The sequence below is a fragment of the Cucurbita moschata genome, unplaced genomic scaffold (genome assembly GCF_002738365.1).
Source record: "Cucurbita moschata cultivar Rifu unplaced genomic scaffold, Cmos_1.0 Cmo_Scf00001, whole genome shotgun sequence".
Classification (NCBI taxonomy): Eukaryota; Viridiplantae; Streptophyta; class Magnoliopsida; order Cucurbitales; family Cucurbitaceae; genus Cucurbita; species Cucurbita moschata.
Window position 1 is genome coordinate 3,827,258 of NW_019268517.1, and position 23,167 is coordinate 3,850,424.

Below are 23,167 nucleotides of genomic sequence, written 5' to 3' on the forward strand. Positions count from 1 at the left end.
AAAAAAAAAAAAAAAAAGTTACATTTCAGAATAATTGTTGGAAGTCCCAATAAACAAAACAAGAAGAAGAAAATTGTATTAACATTGAAATTATTTTGTTGAACATTTGTGGATTTGCGTAAATGAGGAGACGACAGCCACTTTTTTTTTTAAACCTGTAAACATCATCTTCCCTGCCACTCTGACCAACCCATCTGCGGTACACCAAACAACACTAATCGAGGTTCCCACAGCCCACACACACCCACACACTCATCCTTATTTGCTCTTCTTTGTTTTCCTTTTGGGAAGGCAAGGCAAGGCATGGCAAGAGCCTTCCATAGTCAGCCACTGCCACTCTACTGCCTGAAATTTCCCTTCACGTCATTGACTTGACTGCCATCGCTTATGAAACTTAATATTTCATGAACTGCTCCTGCAATCTGCACCGCTGATCCCAGCTTACATTCATCTTCTATCTGAAAAAAGACCCCTCTTTGTTAAGGAAAACACCATACCCAAAGTCAATCTGCTTGAGGTTGACTTCAGAACAAGAAAAAAACAGAATAATACCCTTAGATTGAAGGAGTAAAGCACGGTGGCAGTGGCTTGTGAAGTACTAATGTTGAGGTGCAAAACACTGAGCCTAAGATCTTCCAATGCAACAATGGCTTTCAGCAATTGGCCTTGCCTTTTGGGACATTTTATCTTCAAGTTCACATGGGCTTGAATCATGGTCACCTCTATCTCTCCCACCTCTGACTTCACCTCTGCACAAACCCCTTCTCCTATTCTCCCATTTGAGGCCATTCCCGTGGCCGAGGAGGATGTGGGTGACCCTTCTTCATCTCCTTCTCCTTCTCCTTTCCTTTCTTTCCTCTGCGCTTCCAAGCATTCAAGTAGCTGCTCCAATTCCTTCACGAAGTCTATTGTGCCCCCAATTATGGAAGCCTGATCACCCTTCATGTGCACAAAAACCAACACAACACAAGAGAATTAACGTCGATATCAAAAAATCGATCTTTTAGTATAGAGGTTAGTACCCTTTGTATGTAGGAAGTGGGTATGAGGGACTTGATAACGTTGAGATGGTCGTTCATTTGGCGTCGCCGGTTGCGCTCGACGGCGATATGGGTCATTCTCTGGCTCTCCACTTCTTCCTTGTTCTTAGCTGGTCTCAATCTCTTCCGTTTCCTTCTTTCCTTAGTGGGTAGAGGAGCATTTTCCATTTGGGTCCTGCATAACCCTCCATTTTGGTTGCACTCTGGACTCACTCTACACGAAGCCGAGTTAACTTCCTGTTTCCATGGTTTGTCATTGCTTAAGTGCTGCTGCAGCTTCAGCAAGTTCTGAAAGCTAGGCTCCTTGAATGGCTCCTCCACACATTGCAGCATGTGAAGAAACGGCATTTTCTCATCCAAACTGGACGTAAACAGATACGCTTCGTCAAATTCATCAAATTCCAAGCTCGAGAGTTCTTGTCTGGAGCAACCCATGTCAGAACAGGCACCATAAAACTGAAACGAAGAGAAACACAAGAAAAGAAGCAGGTTCAGAGCAATGGGTTGGGGAGGAAGTAGGGATTTTTATAAGCATTGAATGCAAGAGAAGAAGAAGAAGAAGAATTAAAAGCAGAGGAAGTTGAAATAAATAGAAAAAGGCATTAATCATACAGAAGGATTAATGGGTCCTTGGAGCCTTTCCATATTTGAAGAGAAGAACAGAGCAGAACAGGGGAGAGCAGAGGATGGTAATCTAGGAGTGTAGTCCGTAGGGAAAGGAAAGGAACATACATTCCACAATCATTAAATGAGAACCCGAAAGAGCAGAAGGAGACCCCATATCAGAACATATTCCTTCATTTCTGGAGCAGTTGATGCTGTTTATGGAATAATATTAAATGCAAAGGGAAGAGAAGAGAGAATAAGAAGAGAACAGAGAGAGGTTGATTGAAAGCTTGAAGGTGAGCGGTGTTGAGGGGTTGGGAAGGAGGAGCGGAGGGAGAAGAGGAAGATGAAGTGTTGGCGGTGACAGTTTTGTCGAGCAGCGGAGACACAGTTGTGGGGACTCTCTCTACGTCTCTCTCTCTCTCTCTCTCTCCGCTTCCCTCTCTGCTTCACAAGCCAAAAGAGAGACGACAAATTCTTCACGCCTCACTTCAAACCCCAATTACATCTCAAAACTTATAAATACACCTAATTTTTATATTTTTATGTAAAATAAATAGATTAAATAATGCATTTCATACATATCTTCTAAACTTTTTAATTTTTTTTTCATAATTTTTAAAAATTAATTGGTATTTTTGAAAGATCCAATTTAAATTTTGTTTTAATTTATAAGTAGTATTTTTAAAAAATGTAAATAATTAAATAATTTAGTAAATAAATACATAAATAAATAAATAAATAAAACAAGTCCCTCCTCGTATTCTATATTTAAATGGACTGTGCGGGTCGCCTGCTGATGCGTCATTCACATCTCTACCACCTTCCTCAAATCTGTATTTCCTTTTATATATATATTTATTTTTTTATGGATAATACAATTGTGGAACTAAATATCTTGTTGATAGCTAAGTAAGCTTTTTTCTTCTTCTTTAATTTGAGATTCAATTTCCAAATCCCTACCTAAACAAACAAAATAAAACTTTCTTCTTATTCAATCTATTTGCTTCCAATTTTTTGTTTTCCAAATCCTATCAATTTTCTATCGAATTAGAAAATAGGAGTTGCATTCAAATTTCAGGTTTGTTTTAGATGCTAAACTCATTTTATTTTTAAGTAAAATTAAACGTGTATGTATTGTAGATCATAAAATATTTTTTAAAAATTATTAGACTAAATTAATAAAAATACGGTACTTGGTCTTAAAAAATGCAATTGTTTTAATAATATTTTTACTATTAGTTTTTTTATGAATGTCATTAATACTCTGCTCAAAGATACTCTTACCACGAGTGAACTGCTGCACCTTTACCATACTTCTTGCGTTCATAAAACTTGCATTCATAAATCATAAACATGCATATACTTGACCCAAAACATTAATTTTTCATAACCAACAAAGCATAATAGTAAACAACCATATAGCAAGATACATATCCAATCGTATTTAAAAAACAAAATAATTTGAATTTTAATAGAAAGGTCTCTTACTTGAGAACTAACCTTATAACCATCCTAGGCTTAAAGCGTACATTTGAAGTACCTATAAATCAAGTTAAGTGCAATAACACGCCCAAAAACTCACGTGGTTTTATACTTATAGAAATTCTACAAAGCAATTAAGTCTCCTCCAGCGTAGTTTGTTTTCCTCTTCAAACGTTATTTTTTATGATACTAGACAGCTGCAAATCCTCCAGTTGCGTGCCATGTGTGTGTGGATGAGAAGGGGGGTTTCTTATTTAAATGATTTTTTTTTTTCCGAGTTTTTACACATTCATTCCAAGGCTAGTTTGAGTATGTACCGCTTATCGTATATAAGTGGTATCAATTTTGTATGCATTGATCCTACACTAAATGCTAAATGCAAAGATTTATATGATAAAATAAATGTAAATCACACATGTATATTGATATCAATTATCATTTTTCATGCCTATATAAATTACATATACATGAGATCCCGCAAGCATAAAACATCAATTTGAGAAAGTATAACATAACTATATATTCTTCGATGTACATCTTAAATGAAATTTTATCTATGCTTCTATTTAGTTTCTAAGATAGAATCTTATGTATTCTCTTATATAGTTTTTAAAATAGATTATCTTATTTGTAACTATCTTAAGTCATTAATATATAAACCCCTAGCTATCATGGAGTTTTCCATTCCGGTGTTACCACGGTATATTTCTACTTGCATCTTCTCTCCTTTGTTCTTCATTGAGCATGTGAGTTGTATGATCCTAACAACTAGTACTATAGCTAGGAGAAATTCACCGCAATGTGTGAAGATGGAAAGTTCAAAGATAGGGATCAAGAAGTTTGATGTATTTGATAACGAATTCTGGAAGATGTAGATTGAAGATTATCTGTACCAAAAAAATCTTCATGAATCCTTGTCTGAGGTGAAGTTGGATTCATGACCGAGTCGAAGCTCAAGGATCGATAGACTCTAGGGTTGATCTAGTTGATGTTGTCTAGGAACGTAGTGGAAGTTCAAGGATCAGTAGGTTAAGGGTTGATCAAGTTGACGCGGTCAAGAAACGTAGTGGAAGCTAAAAAATCAATAGGATCTAGGGTTAAATCTATTTGGCGCCATCCAGAAATGTGGTATTCAACATCGTCAAAGAAAAGAAAACATCAAGTCTATTGAAGGCACTGTCAAATATGTATAAAAAACTATCAAATAAGATAATCAACCCGAAGGTTAATTAAAAAATTCACAAGTGTGTCATGAGTACCAAATTGGGTAGAACAATTGTGAGTCAGAATCAAAATTGGTTTGGGGTTGAAGCTAGACTCTTTGAGTTGGGAGGAGCCTTATCCATCAATGCAAGAAATAGAAAGACTTTGAGACGAGTGAGCATAAGAGAGGCAAGGCGCAAAGCCTATGGAAGTTCTCCAAATAGTGAGCACACGAGTATTCCTTGAGTCATCGCCTTATGCCTAAGATGGGTCAAGACCAATATTTGCTCAAGAAAAAGCTCCAAACTAGATGTAAAAAAGTATAGAAGAATGAAGTAATGTGCCACATGAAGGTGGCTAAGTAAAAAATTGGCTAGTGCTAACAAGTGAAAGGAATGTGTTAAAAGCTTCTAAACTTTGCTTCGCTTCAGTAAGGAAATATGACCCTTGCGAAGAAATATTGTGATTGGGCTTGCGAGCCACATTCGAGGGATGTACCAATTTGTGCGTACATGCATTGAGACCAAGATAGCCACGTTTGGGACGCACTCCTTTTAGCTCAGGTAATGATATGCTTATACTAATTTTGCCATGGTTTATCTAGTGAGTCCTAGAATGAGTCCGAGATGAGCTGGTTGTTGTTTGTTTTGCTTATGTTGCGAGTCTCGGAAGACCGAGAGAATGTCTATCAGTGGAATAACCCATAAGTAGTGCTCCATTTTTGTATTCATTCTAGAGCAGTTTATTTCTAACGAGTTAGTTAGCAACTAGTTTAACTCTCGAATCATTATCTGATATCAAAATTAAGTGAGAGAGAATGTCACAATCCACCATACGATTGCTCCTCATAATAAGTCATTAAGGACAATGACTAGTTTAAGTGGGAAAAAGTGTTGCAACCATACCATGAAAACAGTAGGTTGTAACCCTCACAAACAAATAAGGCGGCTACCTAGAAGTGGCACCTAATCAACCAAGTGAGAATCTAAACAAGATAAGTATCATAAATTGGTGAAGAACTCGATCTATTATTCAAAGACAAAACACATCAGAAAACAATTTCATCTTACTTGCAAGTAAGTGAGACAAGGTGGTATATGTTTCAGAAAGACAAAAGAGACATCCAATAAACATGTTAACAAAATGGATTGATGTTAGAACATACCATTAACAGTTTGAGAATAATTTTTATATTAATTGGAAGATGGAGAACTCTTAAGTTGTGAAATGTGATGTTTACTTATGGGTTAAGTTTATTTAAGAATTAAAAAAAACTTGAAGTATATTTTTTCTTATACGTTCTCTTCTGTTTATGTTTTTCATCTAAATCGAGTGTGTGAGTTGTGCGATTTAACAACAAAAAAATAAAAAAATAATAATAGTAGTAGAAATTGATGTAAGAAAAGATAAAATGAGAGTAGAAAAGATATTGGAAAGGAGGAGGAGGGAGGATAGAGTTGCGTAAAATAGAGTTCACACATTCATATTTGTGTTATCCATAAGAGAAGCATTACATCGGCGGTACAAAGGTGGGAAACGGCAGTTTATAATAATTGAAATGAATATTTGGAAGGAGGCTATGCCGACTGCCAATGCTCTTCATTGTGCATTAAATGTGTCGGGACACAATTTTTGTCTTCCTTGCCACCCCACATGATTTACTCATTAACTTTGTATTTGGTTACCCATAATTTGTTAAATTAGCGATGGAAGGACATTGAAAAGGGCACTTCTGCATAGTTCCGTGTGTAAAAGGGCAGTGCAGTGCAGTGGGCGCTTGTCTCATGTGTGTCTAATTCTAACAAAGCCAACCTTTTGAAGGGGCCGTTTTCCATTGTCGTTGCCACTTTACGCTTCAACCACACACTCCCCTCCTCCTCTCATTGCCACATGCAACTCATCTCCATCTCCTTTACGTGTACTACTCATCCAAACCCTCCATCCTTAACACTGCTACTAATCACGCCTTTCAACTCATTTATTCTAATCCTTCTCTCTCTTTTATGTCTTTTTCATCTCTGTTTATGATATTCTATGCATCACTCTAATTATCCACTTTATAAATATGTATTTTGGCGTTTATTTGCCACGTAACTTTTCTAGAAGCTTCTTAAAAGGGTTTCGTCGAGTCTAATATAACGTAACACTCCATAAACATCGACGATTTTTCTAGTCATGTTCATCAAGTTCATGCGTATTTTTTGAGTTATATTGATATTATATCTAGATCATTTACATAGAGATGTTCTCCATTCATTCTTAACCATCATGCTCCAATTAAGCGAAGTCTCATAACACTCAATTAAGGAAGTTTTTTCTCCATTCTATGGTTTAGCCCACATTGTCTCCAACAATTCCAACTCAAGTCCTAGATTTCAGACCTACATATTGGACATTCCAAGGCATTTAAAGACAATTTTGTGAGTGTCCTGGCAGAGAATCAAAGAAGAACCTTACGTTAGGATTTGAAGCTCTATCAATTATCATTGAGCTAAAACTCACTTTCACAAAGTTGTAACTGCAAATGAATAAACTTGATTCATCATTAATTGTATAGTTGCACATGAACAAATTTTTAAAAGACCAAATCTAAGAATTCACCCGATACATCTTGGAATTAGATCCATTTGAAAGATACATGTATTAGATTATTTATGTGTCACTATAATGATAATACATGTATTTAGTAGATTCATTATTTAATATTTGGTACATATATGACATGAATGATGTTTCAAAAAGCCTATATAAGAATTACCTATGTTGAGATGTTGAGAGCATTCTGCCATCTTTCTATAAAAATTTTATGTTGCTTCAACAAAGTGGTATAAGAGCCAAAAATAGCAAGTTTTAAGAAGATGTCGTTTGATGGCATAGGGTTGCCACATCCGGTGAAATTGTATTACAATGATTAGAGCATTCAATTGCGAGCCTTGCTTAGGGCACAAGATGTATGGGACGTGGTTGAGAACGGTAACACATAATTTGTGGAAATTTAAGACATAATAGTAAATCATATCAAGATACATAAACAAGCAAGGATGAAGGACAACACAACGTTGTACTTATTCCAAGTGGTTGATGAGTCAAATTTTGAGAAGATAGTAGCATGAGACACGTTGGCAAAAGTCATCGAGGGGATTGAGTAAAGCAAGTACAACTCCAAACACTATCGATGAATTGGAGACGATGAAGATGAAGGAGTCAGAAGTCATATCCAACTACAACACACATGTACAAATCATGGCAAATCAACTCAAAAGCAATGGTAAAACTCTTAAGGAGTCGTAGGTTGTGGGAAAATTTTGCGCACTAACCAATAATTTTGACACTTTATAGATTAAAACAAGTACCTCGAGCTTGGAATACATGCATCGATAGTTACTTTAAGAACATATTTATTCAATGGTCATATGAGCATGCAATCTACCTACGAAAGGAGAGAGGTAATATGCTCTTTTTTTTGCTCCTTAGGTGGATGACCTCATTTCTTTTAGGAATAATGAAGAAATGATAGAAGAATTCAAAAGAGTGATGACTCGAGAGTTCGAGGGGTCATACTTGTGCTAATGAATACTTCTTTGGTCTAGAGGTAAGACAAGAAAAAGATAAGATTTTCATGTCACAAGAAGTATATGCAAAGGAAATTTTAAAGAGGAATAAAATGACAGATTGTAACTCGGTAGCTAACAAGTAATGAAATCTAGTGGAGAGTCTTTATTATCTCACATGCACGAGGCCTTATATTTCTTACCATGTTGGAGTTATGAGTCAATTGATAAAAGAGTCCATCTATATGCATTAAAAGTGGTGAAGAGAATCTTGCAATATATTCAAGAGACGGAATCTTTTGAGTTATTCTATACTAAAACTGAAAATTTAGTGCTAGAAGGATGTCTCGAAAATGATTGGTGTGGCAATGTGGATGATCGAAAGAGTACATCAAGAATTGTGTTCTTTTTGGGGAACATGGTGTTTATGAGACTTTTGAATAAACAATTGTTCGTGACGCTCTCTACGTGCAAAGCTAAGATGCAAGCACATACAATTATGAGTGGGACTTATCATATCAGTTTATATTTTATTAGGCGGCTATCCTAAACGAGTTAATTGGATATATATTTACTCTTCTCCTCACGTTTGAGTATGAACCCACCAGTTAGTTCGCACACCTCTTGGGCCCCTTTCATGATCGAGCAAGTATTCCCTGGAGCTCTTGATGTTGGACACCCGTTAGGTATATCGATCGTTTCAGTATTACGATAAACATAATGATCTTTTTTTTCTACCTCATAGTGTACGGTCTGTACCAACATAAAAAAGGGGCATTCCCTGATGCATGAACACACAATGATGCACGAGGTCCCAACATTTTTATTCATTATCATCTAAGAGAGCCCCTTCCATTTTTCCTTCATATCATGTCATTTTTATCATAGCTTTCCATACGTAATTCGGGGTTATGCATCATGTTGAAACATCTTATTGCATGTTATTCATATCATACATCTTATCATGTCAATGTGTCATATCATAAGCATATCGTGTCTCCCAACATATCATGTCATACCATGCACGTATCATATCGTAAAGCATATTACAATATGCGTCGTATCGTCAAACGTATCATATCATAACATATATCATATCATTCATGTATCATATCTCAAACATATCGTCAAACGCAACATATCATAACATATATCATATCATTCACATATCATCTCATAACATATATCATATCATTCACGTATCATATCTCAAACATATCGTCAAACGCATCATATCATAATATATATCATATCATTCACGTATCACATCTCAAATATATCATCAAACACATCGTTTCATAACATATATCATATCTCAAACATATTGTCAAATGCATCACATCATAACACGTGTCATAACATTTACATAACATATCATAGTCATATCATTTCATAACCATTTCACACATATCAAACATATGGCACGTGCAAAACCATGGAGCATGTGTCATTGTACAACATTAATTTCTAACCATGTCGATAATAAGACCAATTACTTGGTTGGCTTATGTCGAATTTACATTGACTCCTTGATGCTAACTTAAGGTGGCTCTCTGAAATTTAATTTTGCCTACGAGTCCAACTATCATAAATTAGAACTAAGATGAGAATTCTCATTTAATTTTGCATAAAATAATTTAAACTTACCCCTAATAATTTAAACTAGTTAAACCTAATTATGCATAAATATTTTAAACTTACTACAAAAACACTTCTAAAAAGTTGAAACTAGAACGAAAGAGTCCGAGGGTATCAGACCCAAGCCGGCCTTAAGCCACCAGAAAGTGTATTCTCCGACTGGATTCGAACGATTCAAATGAGATGTTCAAATGAAATGCAAAAAATGAAGTGAGTGACCTCCCTTTTATAGTAGAGGCCAACTCCCCACTTCTCAACTTAAAAGAACGTTCGAGAAAATTTCTCTTCTTTTATCTTCTAATTTGTGTGTTATTACAATTGATACATGCTTGCACATGGACATATTTTAAAAAGGGCAAAATTCAAATGGACATATTTTAAAAAGGGCAAAATTCAAAAAGTTTATAGTATTAGATTATTCATGTATCACCTTCGGATAATACAAATATTTTAATATTTGATAGAGGTATTAAGAATAATATAAATATTTTAATATTTGATAGAGGTATTAAGAATAATATAAATATTTTAATATTTGATATAGTATTGAAAATGTATGATTACTCCACCCTACCTGTAAAAGTTATCTATCTATAATCAAATAAATTCCAAAGATATGAAAAATATAATAAAAAATAACAATAAATGAAAGATTATAAGAAAGATAAATATCTTCTAATAAAATATTAAATATGATATATATGGTAAAGTTTGGTAGGTGGTATGGTGTGGGTATGGTTTGTGACTAAAGATAGGTGGTATGGTGTGGGAGGAGGTTGAAAATAGTAGAGAGATTTTAAATCAATTTAAGAGGTGAAGACGAATTCTGTCTCCCTTTCCATAAGAATTTTAAGTTGTTCTCTCACAGCTACCACTCTTGTAAGTCACAGAATCCCCTTAGAGAATTGTGATTCGGAGCCTAAACTAATGGTGTTTGGGTTTTTCCATATTTGACTATATTATATATCGGGAGAGAGATGGTTAGAAACGGTGGAGAATGGAAGCAAAGAGAAGAGTCCAAACCACAAATACTCTTCAGACTGCGTGGGACCATATCTGCGGTGGTTGGGATTGTCCAACATCTTTCTCACCTCCTCCTTATCTCTCCCTCCTACATCCAACGTGCAAATGTAAGGATGCTTCACACCAAAATGGTAACCCACAACCACCTCAATTTTTGCACCACCAACCCATGCCCCTTCCATTGCACCTCAACACCATCTATTAACCAAATCTTCTCCCGCCATTATATACATGTTTCTTCATACTACATACAATTATATATATGTATATTGGCCTTTATATTTCTCCATACCAACCCCATGTGAAAAGGCCCATTTCCTAACCTTCAACAATGAAAGAGCCACAAATTTGAGTTCCATTCTGCTCCTCACATCTATATATGTTATTAGCCACAAACCAAGTAATAAAACAACATTTAGAAACATACATTATGAGTAATAACCACATGGCCTAAATATCAACCTGGCAAGCGGGGAAACCAAGCAACGGAACTTGACCCACCACCCCACTTTTGAGACCCACCAACACGTCACATTTCACAATTACCGCATAACGCCCAGTCTTGACTGGCCCAGCTTTCCATCTTAGTCTCCCCAACAACACAACTCTTAACCCCACAACTCCAATCGCTTCATCCGTGACCAACCCATTTCCCACCTCCAACGGCACTGCCACCGCCCCACCTCCTAGTACAGGCGACATCGCCACTGTGCTCTGCTTTTCATGAAACAGGGGAGGCAGCATCACCTGTGGCGTTATCTGCTGGTTCCTATACGACACGAACGCAGTGAGTCTGTCATAATAGATCCCAACTCGCCTGTTGGGGTTCCTTGTAAGGATTGTAAATTGCATCCTTGTGGACAGCAGTGGCAGAGATGAGATGTTGAGCTCGTATATTGCGGCTCCAACCACCTTGAATTGAGGGTGAGAGGGGCGGTACACAAGCCAGAGAGTGAGAGCCACCACGCCAATTATGAGGAGGAAGATGGATATGCATGCGCAAACAGAGCGCCGAGTGGTTTTTGGGTAGTATGGGCTTGCTCCCTTCTTTTCTTCTTTCAAATCCTTCGGATTTTGGACGTGTTCTTGCTTTTGTTCTTGCGCTTCATCTCTTTCTGCCATGCTTGGATTAAGATGCAAAGAAGTTTAAAGATAAATAGAAAGGGGAAAGAGGGAAAGTTAAGTGTAGGAATAAGAATCAATACTTTAATTGTGGGAATAAGGATCGATTCTTTTGTGAGAAAATGGGAGAAAGTGGAACAGGGGAAAGATTTGGGGACAGAATCCAGGAAATTATATGGATAAGTGTAAAATTAATTTGAAATATTTGTGCATGATGAAGTGTAAGGTGGCTGTGTTGGTTTGTTTACATGTTTTGGGTTTTGGGTTTTGGAGCCTCTGGGTTGTGTTGGATTGTTGTGTAAATTTCTTACGTTTACATGGGAGCTTAGTCTGATCCCACGTGCCGTTGCTGCTTAACACGTGTTTGTCTTCAATGTCTTTACCAAAACTCTTCCTCTTCCTCCCTTGAAGGCCTTTATTGGGCAAGTTTCGTTCTAATTGTTGTCTGAGTGTGTAGGGACTAATTTGAGCCAAAATGGTTGAGTATAACTCTCTAATTTGACCAAAAACTGATGACTTTGGCTCTTGGTTTTTATAGGATCTCAACTCAAATGGTTAGGTAGCCCTCGCATCCCTTTTTATGGCCCAATTACACCATCGCCATTGTAAGTTTCAAGGACGAACCATGGCCTGAAAATTAAAGGTCGGTAGCCCATCTCCTTCAATTTCAATTTCAAATGTTGGATTAAGGTGTAGCGGTGCCTAATAGGCCATATCCAAATTTGGAGTGACATGGATGATTTGATCTTCTCAAATTGAGAAAAATATCCAATGAGGCCATATTTGCTTGAGACTTGGAATTTTTATAGTTATTTTTCTAATTTTCAAGGGTTTTGGGTGCCTAGGTACGCGACAAGAAGAACAACGAAGTTGAGCCCAAAGTTTATATACCCATTTACTATCATTGACCTAATTGGGCTTGTAGTATACATATTGACATTGCCAGTACAATTTGGATCATTCACATACCATGGAGAATGAAGAACTTCCCTTAAGAGAAGAGTTAACCTATGAGGAAAAGCCCATAACATTACTCTCACGAGAGGTTGAGAACTAAGTAACAAAGTCATTGTCTTGGTCAAGGTCCTATAGAAGAATCATCGGACCAAGAATGCGGGAAAAGAGAGGAAGTGATTTTGGCGTGTGTTGGGCGCAAAAGGGAAGTAATGCACTTCAAACTTTTTCAAGACTAGTTTACACTTGGGGCCTGTTCGGGACGAAAGTGTTAGGAATCACAACTCTCCACAAAAATATGATATTGTCTACTTTAAACATAAACTCTAGTGGCTTTGCTTTAGGTTTCCCCAAAAGGCCTCATAACAATGGAGATGTATTTCTTAAACCCATAATCATTCCCTAAATTAGCCAATGTGGGACTCATTTCCAACAATGCTCCCCTAGAACAAAGTACACTATAAGCCTCCCCTGAGGCTTATCGAGCTCTGGAACACCTCCCCTTAATCAAGGCTCGACTCCTTTGTTTGGAGCCCTTGAACAAAGTACACCATTTGTTCGACACTTTCGTGACTTTTTTACTACACCTTCGAGGATTACAATCTTTGTTCAATATTTGAGGATTATATTGTCCTGGCTAAGTTTTAGGGCATGACTCTGCTACCATATTGTTGAACACAACTCTCTGTGAGAAACAATCGCACTCTTTATTAACACCAATCGATAAAAAATTACAAGACATTGCATAGAATACTACTACTCTGTATTACTTGGGAAGAAAAACTAGGTAGGGTGGAGGGGTATTTATACTAAATCCTAAGCAATCTACTCCTAAGCAATCTAAATTTTTTTCCTAAAATATCTCGTTATCTTTATTCTAAAATACTTAAATTATGATGTCCTACATTGATTGGGGAGGAGAACAAACCACAATTTATAAGGGTGTGGAAACCTTCCCCTAGCAGACGCGTTTTAAAGTCTTGAGGGGAAGCCCGAAAGAGAAAGCCCAAAGAGGACAATATTTACTAGCGGTGGATCTAGGACGTTACAAATGATATCAGAGCCAGACACTGGATGATGTGTCAACCTTCTCGATGTTCCTCGAAGGGGGGTAGACACGAGGCGATGTGCCAGTAAGAGGACGCTGGGCTCCAAAGAGGGGTGGATTTGGGGCGGTCCCACATCGATTGGAGGAAGGAAAGAGAGTCAGTGAGGACGCTGGGCCCCGAAGGGGGGTGGATTGTGATGTCCCACATTGGTTGGGGAGGAGAACAAACCACCATTTATAAGGGTGTGGAAAAAGGCGTTTTAAAGCCTTGAGAGGAAGCCCGAAAGGGAAAGCCCAAAGAGGACAATATCTGCTAGCGGTGGATCTGGGACGTTACATAAATCATAAATATAAATGGGCTCATACAATTATTGGGCTCGACTCTATTGAGCTAGTGATGATGTTTTAACACTCCCCCTCAGCACTAGTCCTCAATCGCTGCACCATGTTGAGCTGACAATGAAAACTCTCATGTTAGCCCTTTTGTAAACAAGCCTGCCACTTGGTCATCTGTCTTGATCTGCTACATCTCAATTTCTTTCTTTAGGACTTTCTCTCTAATGAAATGGTAGTGCATCTCTACATGCATTGTTCTATCATGAAATACCAAATTTTTTGCTAGGTGAATCGCATATTGGTTGTTGCAGTGAAGTGGTATTGGATAGTCAATTTTCTTGTGCTAATCTTCCATGAAGAGTTTTAGCCAGGTACTTCCTGAGCTGCTCCAACCGCTGCTCTGTACTCTGCTTCTCTACTTGACAATAATACTGTTGATTGTCTTTTGCTACACCAAGAAGTTGTTCTCGAACCGAGCTTGAACACATACCTAGTGCTTAATCTTCGGGTATCGTGAAATCCTTTGACATATCTCAAGGTCCGTCGAGCCGCATCGACTTTGCATATACTCACTAATGACTCCAACTTCATTTTCGAATCCATTTAGTTGGTTCATGTAGATCTCCTAGTCCAACTCTCCATGCAAGAATACATTCTTCAAATCCATCTGCCATTCCAATCTTTATTTATTACAAGTGTGGGAGGAACTTGTGCGATAGTGATCTTCGCCACTGAACTAAACGTTTCATCATAGTGTAATCCATATTCTTGAGAGAACCTTGGATCTACAGTCTAAGCTTTGTATCTCACGATTAATCCATCTGGGGTACGCTTTATTTTGTAAATCCACTTGGAATATATAGATTTAACATCTCCTGACCTTGGCACTTGTTCCCAAGTTTGATTTTGCTCCAAGGCTATAATTTCTTCCTCCCTCGCTTTCTGCCAAGCCAAGTTTTGTGATACTTCATATATCTCTAGTTCATAAACTTTGTCCTCTACAATATTTGCATTGACATACTCTGAATTTGACTTTTGGATTATTTCTGTTTGTCTAAGTTGTTGAGGTGCAATTACCTTTTCACTGTGTTCACGTGATTGCATCACTTCTTGTTCACTAACATTAGTGTCACTCAGATCTCCAGGCATATCAGCATTTAAGCAAATGTGTACAATTTGCTCCCCTGTCTTCTGTGGAAGAATTTCTTCAGTTTTGTCCAAGCCTGGTAATACTTCATTCTTTAAGGGCCACCCCGCTTCCATTGCACTACTTTGATCGTCAATTATGTGGTTTGAGCATCTTGAATCAATGATCCAGTCCTAGTAATCAATATGTCCTCTCATCATTGCCATGAGTGCTAGCTCATCTTCTTCTATGACACAGATTGCCTCTGCATCCCATTCTTCCTGAATCTCTATGCTGAAGGATACCACACTGCTTTCGATAGACTTTTTCTTATGCCAACAATCCCTAGACATGTGACCTTTCTTCCCGCAATTGTAGCAATTACCTTCAAATCTCTTTCCTTGAGAATTCTTGTTGTCATTCTTTTGAGCTCTCTCAGGGTGTGCAGTTTCTTGATGACTTCTTCTTTTGTCACCGTTTTTATATCAACGTTTGGTAGATGTAAGGCCTATGTTTTTGGGCCCATGACCCAATAACAAAATAAGAGTTATAAAAAATAAGCCCTAGGGTTCAGCATGGGAGCCAAACCCTTAGCCAGCCGCCGCTCGCCGCTCTTCCTTCTTTCTGTCGCCGCCCGCTGCCCTTCCTTCTCTCTTTTTCACTTTTCTTCCTTAAGCCGCTGCCACCCAACGCTCACGGTCCCACAGCCAATTGTTTCCCACACCGCTCCGCACCCCTTCCCACATCAGAAAACCCCTGCCCAGCACCCACATCGCCGCCGCGAGGGAACGCCATCGTCGTTGCCAGAACCGACATCAAGAGGATTAGACGTAGCAAAGATTCAAATGCCTACGTAGGAAGAAGTCTCAATTCAAGGGGAGTCGGACCGTCGTTGATTAGGAAAGGCCAAGAAAGCAGCTCCTCAGGTAAGGGACTCGCCTGTTGAAACTAACGTTTTGTTTTTTTGAAAAATGGGTCGAGCAGAATTGTCCTATGGCTAGGTGCTGTGTAATCTGATTACTGAGTGTAATTTGATTGTTGTGTGTAATCTGATCACTGTGGGTAATCTGATCGATGTGTGTAATTGTGTGTAATCTGATTTCTGTGTAATCTGATTATTGTGTAATCTGATTTTTGTGTAATCTAATTGTTGTGTAATATGGTTAGGTTATGCAGTCTGGATAGGTGTCTATTGCCGGCATATTGTGCTTGTAGGTAGCAACGGTTAAGGGGTTTGTAGTAATAGTTACACGCTGTGTGTTTCAAGTAACTAGCCAAAGAGTCGCCCATGACTGAACGGCAAACCCTCGTCACTTCCAGGTACGCTTGGCCATAAAATGGAGGAATATGTATTGTCGAATATTGAAATTACATTGGTTATCATGGGTGATTTTATGTACGCTTGTAAATCAAAATTAGTGGATAATGCATGTTGCTTAATGTACGAATATGTATTGTCGAGTATTGATATTTTGATTGACTATATGTGTGGTTTTATGTACTCGTCAGTCATAAAGTAGTGGACAATACACATTGCATAATACTCGGCTGAAAAAAATAAAATTTTACGAGGTAATTAATTGTGGATTAGGAACGAAACAAGTGAAAGGATGTCTGGCCAAGTAACAAATTGGGGAGTTAAACGTGCTCGAAGTGGGCTGGCAAGGGTACAGGAGAACCCATCTTTAGAGGCCCCACTTCAAGAACAGTCAATACATGCGAACCCAAATCCAGGGATAGGAGTTCCCCCATTTGATCTACCGAAAGCAAACCTTGATACTCCGGAAGTACCTAATATGACTGTGATGATGGGACTGATGTAATCCATGGCATAAACAAATGGGCAATTGGCACAACTGATCTCGACCTTAGCGCAAAGTGCCAAGTAGACGACCCATCACAACCGGGGAGACGCAGACGCATAAGAAGAAAGCAAGTATTTTCGAGCTTTCAAACGTCGAGACCCCGAAGTATTCGAGGGGAAATCCAAGGACCCTGTCGTAGCTAAATTATGGTTGTCGGCTATTGATGAAATTTTTCGACACATGAAGTGTCTGGAGGAACATAGACTAAGTTGCGTGACCTACCTATTACGGGAAGATGCTAAACTATGGTGGCAATCAGCCTCCCGGCCGATTGCTGCAGACGAAGATGACATCACCTAGACGCAGTTTAGAGCAGCGTTCCTCTGAAAATACTTCAAATCAGTGGTGCGATATAAGAAACAACGTGAATTCCTAAGCATAGAGTAGGAAAACAAGTCAGTAGAGGAGTATGAACGAGAGTTCACCCATCTGTCCCATTTCGCCCCATAATGGTCTCAACAGAAGAGCTGAAAGTAGAATGTTTTGTTATGGGTTTGCGGTCCGATGTCCGAGGGGTGGTGTCAGCTCACCTTCCACCTGACTATGCAACAACACTCTTACTTGTGGAGACGCTCGACGATAGGGAATATCTAATAGAAGACACCCAAACCCACTTAAACACGTCGGTTGACCAAAAGAGAAAGAGAGAGCAAATGTCACCTACCTCCTCAAAGGTACCTTGGCACCAAGCCAAGACAAATTTAAACCAAGAGCGCAGGCAACCAAAGGCTCGCCCACATAACACGCCACATGATAGACCACATTTGCACGAACTGTGGGAGACGTCACCCAGAACAGTGCAGGTTTAAGAATAGGGTATGTTTCAATTGTCGGGAAGGCCACGTTGTCGTGCATTGCACCAAAAAGAGAGCAACTAGTACCAATAGACCCCCTGGTAACCAACTGACCTCAAACCCAAGGCCAGCTCCGCAACAGGGGCGAATGTATGCTACCACTCGCTAGGAGGCAGAAAACTCCGACACTGCAGTCGGGTACGCATGGGTCTTATTTGATTCTGGGTCAACCCACTCTTTTATCTCCACTAATCTTGTAAAATATGCAAGAGTAGAAGTTGAACCGCTAGGGTACGGGTTGTCTGTGGGTACCTTGGCAGGGGTAAGTATGGAAGCCTTCGAGAGGGTAAAGGATTGTCAATTGTGTGTGTCAAACCACACGATGGATGTGACGTTGATAGTCTTAGATATGGCCAATTTTGACGTCATCTTAGGGATGGAGTGGTTAGCTAAAAACCATGCATCCATTGATTGCTTCAACAAGGAGGTTGTGTTCAGACCTCCTAGTCAGCCAAGCTTCAAATTCAAGGGGACCAAGGTGGGAATGGTCTCGAGAATAGTATTAGCATTAAAGGTAAGGAAGATGTTATCCCAGGGTGCTTGTGGGATATTAGCTCATGTGGTGGAATTAGGGCGAACCGAGGCGAGCATTAACTCAGTGCTAGTAGTGAGAGAATTCGTCGACGTGTTCCCAGAAGATCTCCCAAGCCTACCCCCGGAGCGTGAGGTGGAATTCGAAATTGTACTGGAGTCAGGAACAACCCCTATATCAAGAGCCCTATACAGAATGGCCCACGCTGAACTAAAAAAACTAAAGTTGCAGCTTCAAGAGCTACTAAACAAAGGTTTTATACGACCAAGTGTGTCTCCTTGAGGAGCCCCAGTGATATTTGTGAAGAAGAAGGACGACTCTATACGCTTATGCATGGATTATTGGGAACTTAACAAAGTGAAAATTAAAAACAAGTATCCTTTACCCCAGATCGACGACATGTTCGATCAGTTGCAAGGAGCAGTTGTGTTCTCAAAGATTGACTTACGGTCAGGCTACCATCAATTGAGGATTAAGGAGAGTGATATCTCAAAGACAGCCTTTCACACAAGGTATGGACATTATGAGTTTAGGGTAATGTCATTTGGCTTGACCAACGCTCCAGCAGCATTTATAGGGTTGAGGAATAAAGTGTTCAGAGAATTCTTAGACAACTTCGTGATCATCTTCATCGATGATATCCTTGTGTATTCCAAGACTAGGGAACAACACGAGGAACATCTCAGGAAAGTGTTGACTACTCTGAGAACGAACAAGTTGTTTGCAAAGTTCTCCAAGTGTGAATTCTAGGGAGAACATGTGGGATTTCTTGGGCATGTAGTTTCACAAATGGGAATCACCGTAGACCCAGCAAGATTGAAGCAGTGATGAATTGACCACGCCCGACTACAGTGACTAAGGTATGAAGTTTCTTTGGTCTAGCAGGGTATTATCAACAGTTTGTGCAGGATTTCTCCAAGATCGCCACCCCCCTCACTGAGTTGACCAAGAAAGGAAAGTCGTTCACCTGAAATGATCAGTGCAAGGATAGTTTCCAGGAACTTAAACAGAGGTTAGTAACAGCCCCGATACTTATTGTGCCGTTAGGAGATGGAGGCCTTGTAGTATATAGTGATGCTACAAAAGGGGGTTAGGGTGTGTCCTCATGCAACATGGGAAGGTTATCGCCTATGCTTTGCGTCAACTAAAAGAATACGAGCGAAACTATCCCACCCACAACCTAGAACTCGCAGCAGTGGTATTTGCACTAAAGATTTGGAGACACTACCTTTATGGAGAAAGGACCAAAATTTTCATTGAGCACACGAGTCTTAAATACTTCTTTACTCAGGAGTTAAACATGAGATAACGCAGGTGGTTGGAGTTGGTTAAAGACTATGACGTGGAGATACTCTATCACCCAGGAAAGGAGAATGTGGTAGCTGATGCGTTGAGCAGAAAATCAACACACATGTCTACTCTAATCACCACACAAAAAGTGATCCAGTAGGATCTTGAACGCACTGGTGTAGCGGTGGCCGTGGGGTGGTCGCTGCTCAATTGCCCCAATTAACGATACAACCGACCTTGAGGCAACGTCTTATTAATAAACAATATGAGGATCCAGATTTGGTTGGAAAAAGACGTTTGATAGATGTCAATTAGACAGAGGAGTTTTCATTGACAACCGATGGGGGCTCTTGTACCATGGGCGGTTGTGTGTGCCAAATGAAGAAGAACTGAAGGTAGAAATCCTAACCGAGGCTCACCACTCGCCATTCGCCCTACATCCTGGCAGTACCAAGATGTATCAGGATTTGAAATGACATTATTGGTGATAGAATATGAAATGTGATGTGGCCGAGTTTGTGAGCAAGTTTCTGGTTTGTCAACAAGTCAAAGCCCCAAGGTAGAAGCTGGCGGGGCTATTACAACCACTTGGCGTACCTCAATGGAAGTGGGAGAACATCGCCACGGACTTTATCATGGGATTACCAAGGACGGCCAGAGGGTACACAGTTATATGGGTTGTGGTTGATAGGCTCACAAACTCAACTCACTTTCTGCTAGGGAAGTCTACTTATTCCGTGGATAAATGGGCTCAGTTGTACTTGAAGGAAGTAACAAGATTGCACGGGGTACCGGTATCCATTGTGTCAGATAGGGATCCCAGTTTCACATCAAAGTTTTGGAAAAACCTTTAGAAAGCGTTGGGTACACGGCTAGAGTTTAGTACAACATTCCACCCATAGACGGATGGGCAAACTGAACGCGTAAACCAAATTCTGGAGGACATGTTACGGGCCTGTATGTTGGACTTTGCCGGTAGCTGGGACACACACTTTCATCTCATAGAGTTCGCTCATAACAATAGTTATCAAGCGACGTTGGGTATGGCACCTTTTGAGGCCTTATACGGGAAGAAGTGTCGATCCCTAATGTGTTGGGATGAAGTGGAAAAATGCAAGTTGTATGGCCCCGACTTAGTGCAAGCAACTAATGAGGCTATCTAGAAAATAAGGACTAGAATGCATACGGCCCAAAGCAAGCAAAAGAGTTATGCCGATGTGAGACAAAGGGATTTGGAGTTTGAGGTGGGAGACAAAGTATTCTTTAAGATGGCTCCCATAAAAGGCGTTCTTAGGTTCGGGCGCAAAGGAAAGTTAAGCCCATGCTTCATTGGACCATTTGAGATCTTGGAGCGAGTGAGACAAGTAGCTTACCGATTGACCCTACCACCTGTACTCTCAGGAGTCCACAATGTGTTCCATGTATCGATGTTGCGACTATACATATCTGACCCATCGCATGTGAGATAGATTTCAAACCTCTACGGTTGGATAAGGGTTTGAACTATGAAGAAGAACTAGTGCAAATTGTGGATAGAGAAGTGAAAACCCTATGTAATCGAGAGATCGCATTCGACTTTCACTTGTGTAGAGTGCTTCTTCTTCACCCTTCATTCGATCTTCTCCAATTGCAGACTTCGGTTCTAGTTTAGTAATCTCTTGGTAGATCGTCTTGACTTGTGGAAGTATTGAGCAATCGTCATGTCACGTTATGAAATTGATAATAGCTTGTTCTCCAGAAGTTGTTGTCTCGTATCATTCTTCTTTGAGAATAACATCACGAACGTGTCCCATGCCTCTTTCGGTGTCTTGTCATCTCAAATATGCTCTGACATCTCTTCTTTGAGTGTGATCTTCAAGACAAGCATTGCTTTGCCTGCTTTGGTTCTCCATTTGCGCAAGGCACCATTAGAATCCTCCTCTGGCGGCATAGTTTCACTCCCGCCAACGACCTCCCAAAGGCCCTGTCCTTGTAAATAGAACATCATGCATGTTGCCCACGTGTTGTATGCTCTAACATCTCATCTTTGATTGTGGTCTTCAAGACAAACATTGTTTTGCCTATTTTGTTTCTCCATTTGCGCAAGGCGCCATTAGAATCTTCCTCTGACGACTTAGTTTCACTCCCGTCAACGACCTCCCAAAGGTCTTGTCCTTGTAAATAGGACATCATACATGTTGCCCACGTGTTGTAGTTGTTGTTGTTGAGTTTCTTGATTCCTCTTACGATTTGGAAGTCACCCATCGTGTACCCATCGTGTTGGCAATACCTCAGTAATACCGAACAAGCCTTTTCGATACAAAATTTGCAGAGTCACCGACTACTCACGACACAAAGAAACTTACTAATAATCTCAAGAAATCGTTTCGAATGTGGAAGATCAAATAGAGCTACAGCCACAGAGCATACTAAGAATTTCAAGAGATCAGAAAACCTACACTAACCTCACTCTGATATCATGTTAGGAATCACGACTCTCTACAATGGTATGATATTGTCCACTTTGAGCTGAGCATAGGCTCTCATGGCTTTGCTTTGGGCTTCCCCTAAAGGTCTCATACTAATGGAGATGTATTCCTTTACTTATAAACTCATGATCATTCGCTAAATTAGCCATTGTAGGACTCACTCCCAACAATCCTCAAAGAAAAGTTCTTAGGAAGAGAGAATTTGTAACGCCCAAGAAAAGTTCGTAACATAAAGAAGGGTAAAACTATAATTTTAATTTTATTTTTAATCAAATTGTAATATTTCTATTAAATTAAGGAATAAGAATTTGAAGGTGTTGTAAAAGAAAAATATATTATTATTATTATTATTATTAAAGAAGTTGTAATATTTTTATTAAATTAAATAAGAATTTGAAGGTATTGTAAAAGGGGGAAAAAATGTTAAAATAAGGAGAAGAATTTATTAATAAACTTAATTTCAGAAAATCTAGCAAAATCAAGAATTTTCATTGAAGCTCTTTTAAGAAAGCTCAAAGAAGAGGTGGATACAATAGCTTACCCAACATGGAGAATAACTAGAACCACAATTTGAAGAAATATCTAGACCCAAAATGTACTTCCCTTCCATGGGAGTCTCATAATGAAGATTCTAGAGATACAGTGTTCCTTGTTTACATATGCATGAACTTCTCTTTAATTAGTTAATTTATTGTGTTTTATCTATAATTTTGTATTTACTTGAGTAAGTTATTGTGTTTTATTTATTGTGTTTTAGTTATTAATGTAATATGTACCATAGATTAATAGTATTTTTTTTTAATACCTATTAAAGAACAACCTACAACTTCAATAACAATCGTCAAATGTCTCAAACATAATATTCTTAAAATATAGTTGAGTTGTGATTCTATTTTTTAATTGGTTAGAGGTGTGACAAAAACCATCAACTCAACCGTTATGGTTTGAATTAGATAGTAACACTTTGATAAACTAGACACGGATAATTTTGCATGAATTATAGTTATATAGATGAATATTATTATC

At 38.9% G+C, this 23,167-nt stretch overlaps 2 protein-coding genes across 3 annotated transcripts; both read right to left on the reverse strand.

Moving 5' to 3' along the window:
- Nucleotides 1–57: 57 nt before the first annotated feature.
- Nucleotides 58–2,132, reverse strand: LOC111464923 (transcription factor bHLH57). Of its 2 annotated transcripts, none has more exons than XM_023065597.1 (4): nt 1,773–2,132; nt 1,023–1,496; nt 553–939; nt 58–458 (listed from the first exon to the last, which is right to left on the reverse strand). In XM_023065597.1, exons 2-4 carry the CDS (start codon nt 1,473–1,475, stop codon nt 339–341), a joined length of 960 nt encoding a protein of 319 aa, XP_022921365.1. In that variant the 5' UTR covers nt 1,476–1,496; nt 1,773–2,132; the 3' UTR covers nt 58–338. The 2 variants fall into 2 exon arrangements, with proteins under 2 accessions (XP_022921365.1, XP_022965007.1); XM_023109239.1 differs by having other exon boundaries at nt 1,653–2,132.
- An 8,716-nt stretch (nt 2,133–10,848) lies between these two features.
- Nucleotides 10,849–11,944, reverse strand: LOC111446584 (NDR1/HIN1-like protein 12). The gene has a single exon (XM_023085478.1). The coding sequence runs from the start codon at nt 11,666–11,668 to the stop codon at nt 10,997–10,999; it is 672 nt and encodes a 223-aa protein (XP_022941246.1). The 5' UTR covers nt 11,669–11,944; the 3' UTR covers nt 10,849–10,996.
- Between the last annotated feature and the right edge of the window lie 11,223 nt (nt 11,945–23,167).

What these genes read in the sequence shown, in the direction of transcription:
- LOC111464923 (XM_023109239.1), bottom strand. Translation starts at nt 1,685, where the DNA reads ATGGAAAGGCTCCAAGGACCCATTAATCCTTCT. An exon ending in CCACTTCCTACATACAAAGG is followed by an intron (nt 940 to 1,022) that starts GTACTAACCTCT and finishes GTGCACATGAAG; the next exon opens with GGTGATCAGGCTTCCATAAT. An exon ending in TTTACTCCTTCAATCTAAGG is followed by an intron (nt 459 to 552) that starts GTATTATTCTGT and finishes GTCTTTTTTCAG; the next exon opens with ATAGAAGATGAATGTAAGCT.
- LOC111446584 (XM_023085478.1), bottom strand. Translation starts at nt 11,668, where the DNA reads ATGGCAGAAAGAGATGAAGCGCAAGAACAAAAGCAAGAACACGTCCAA.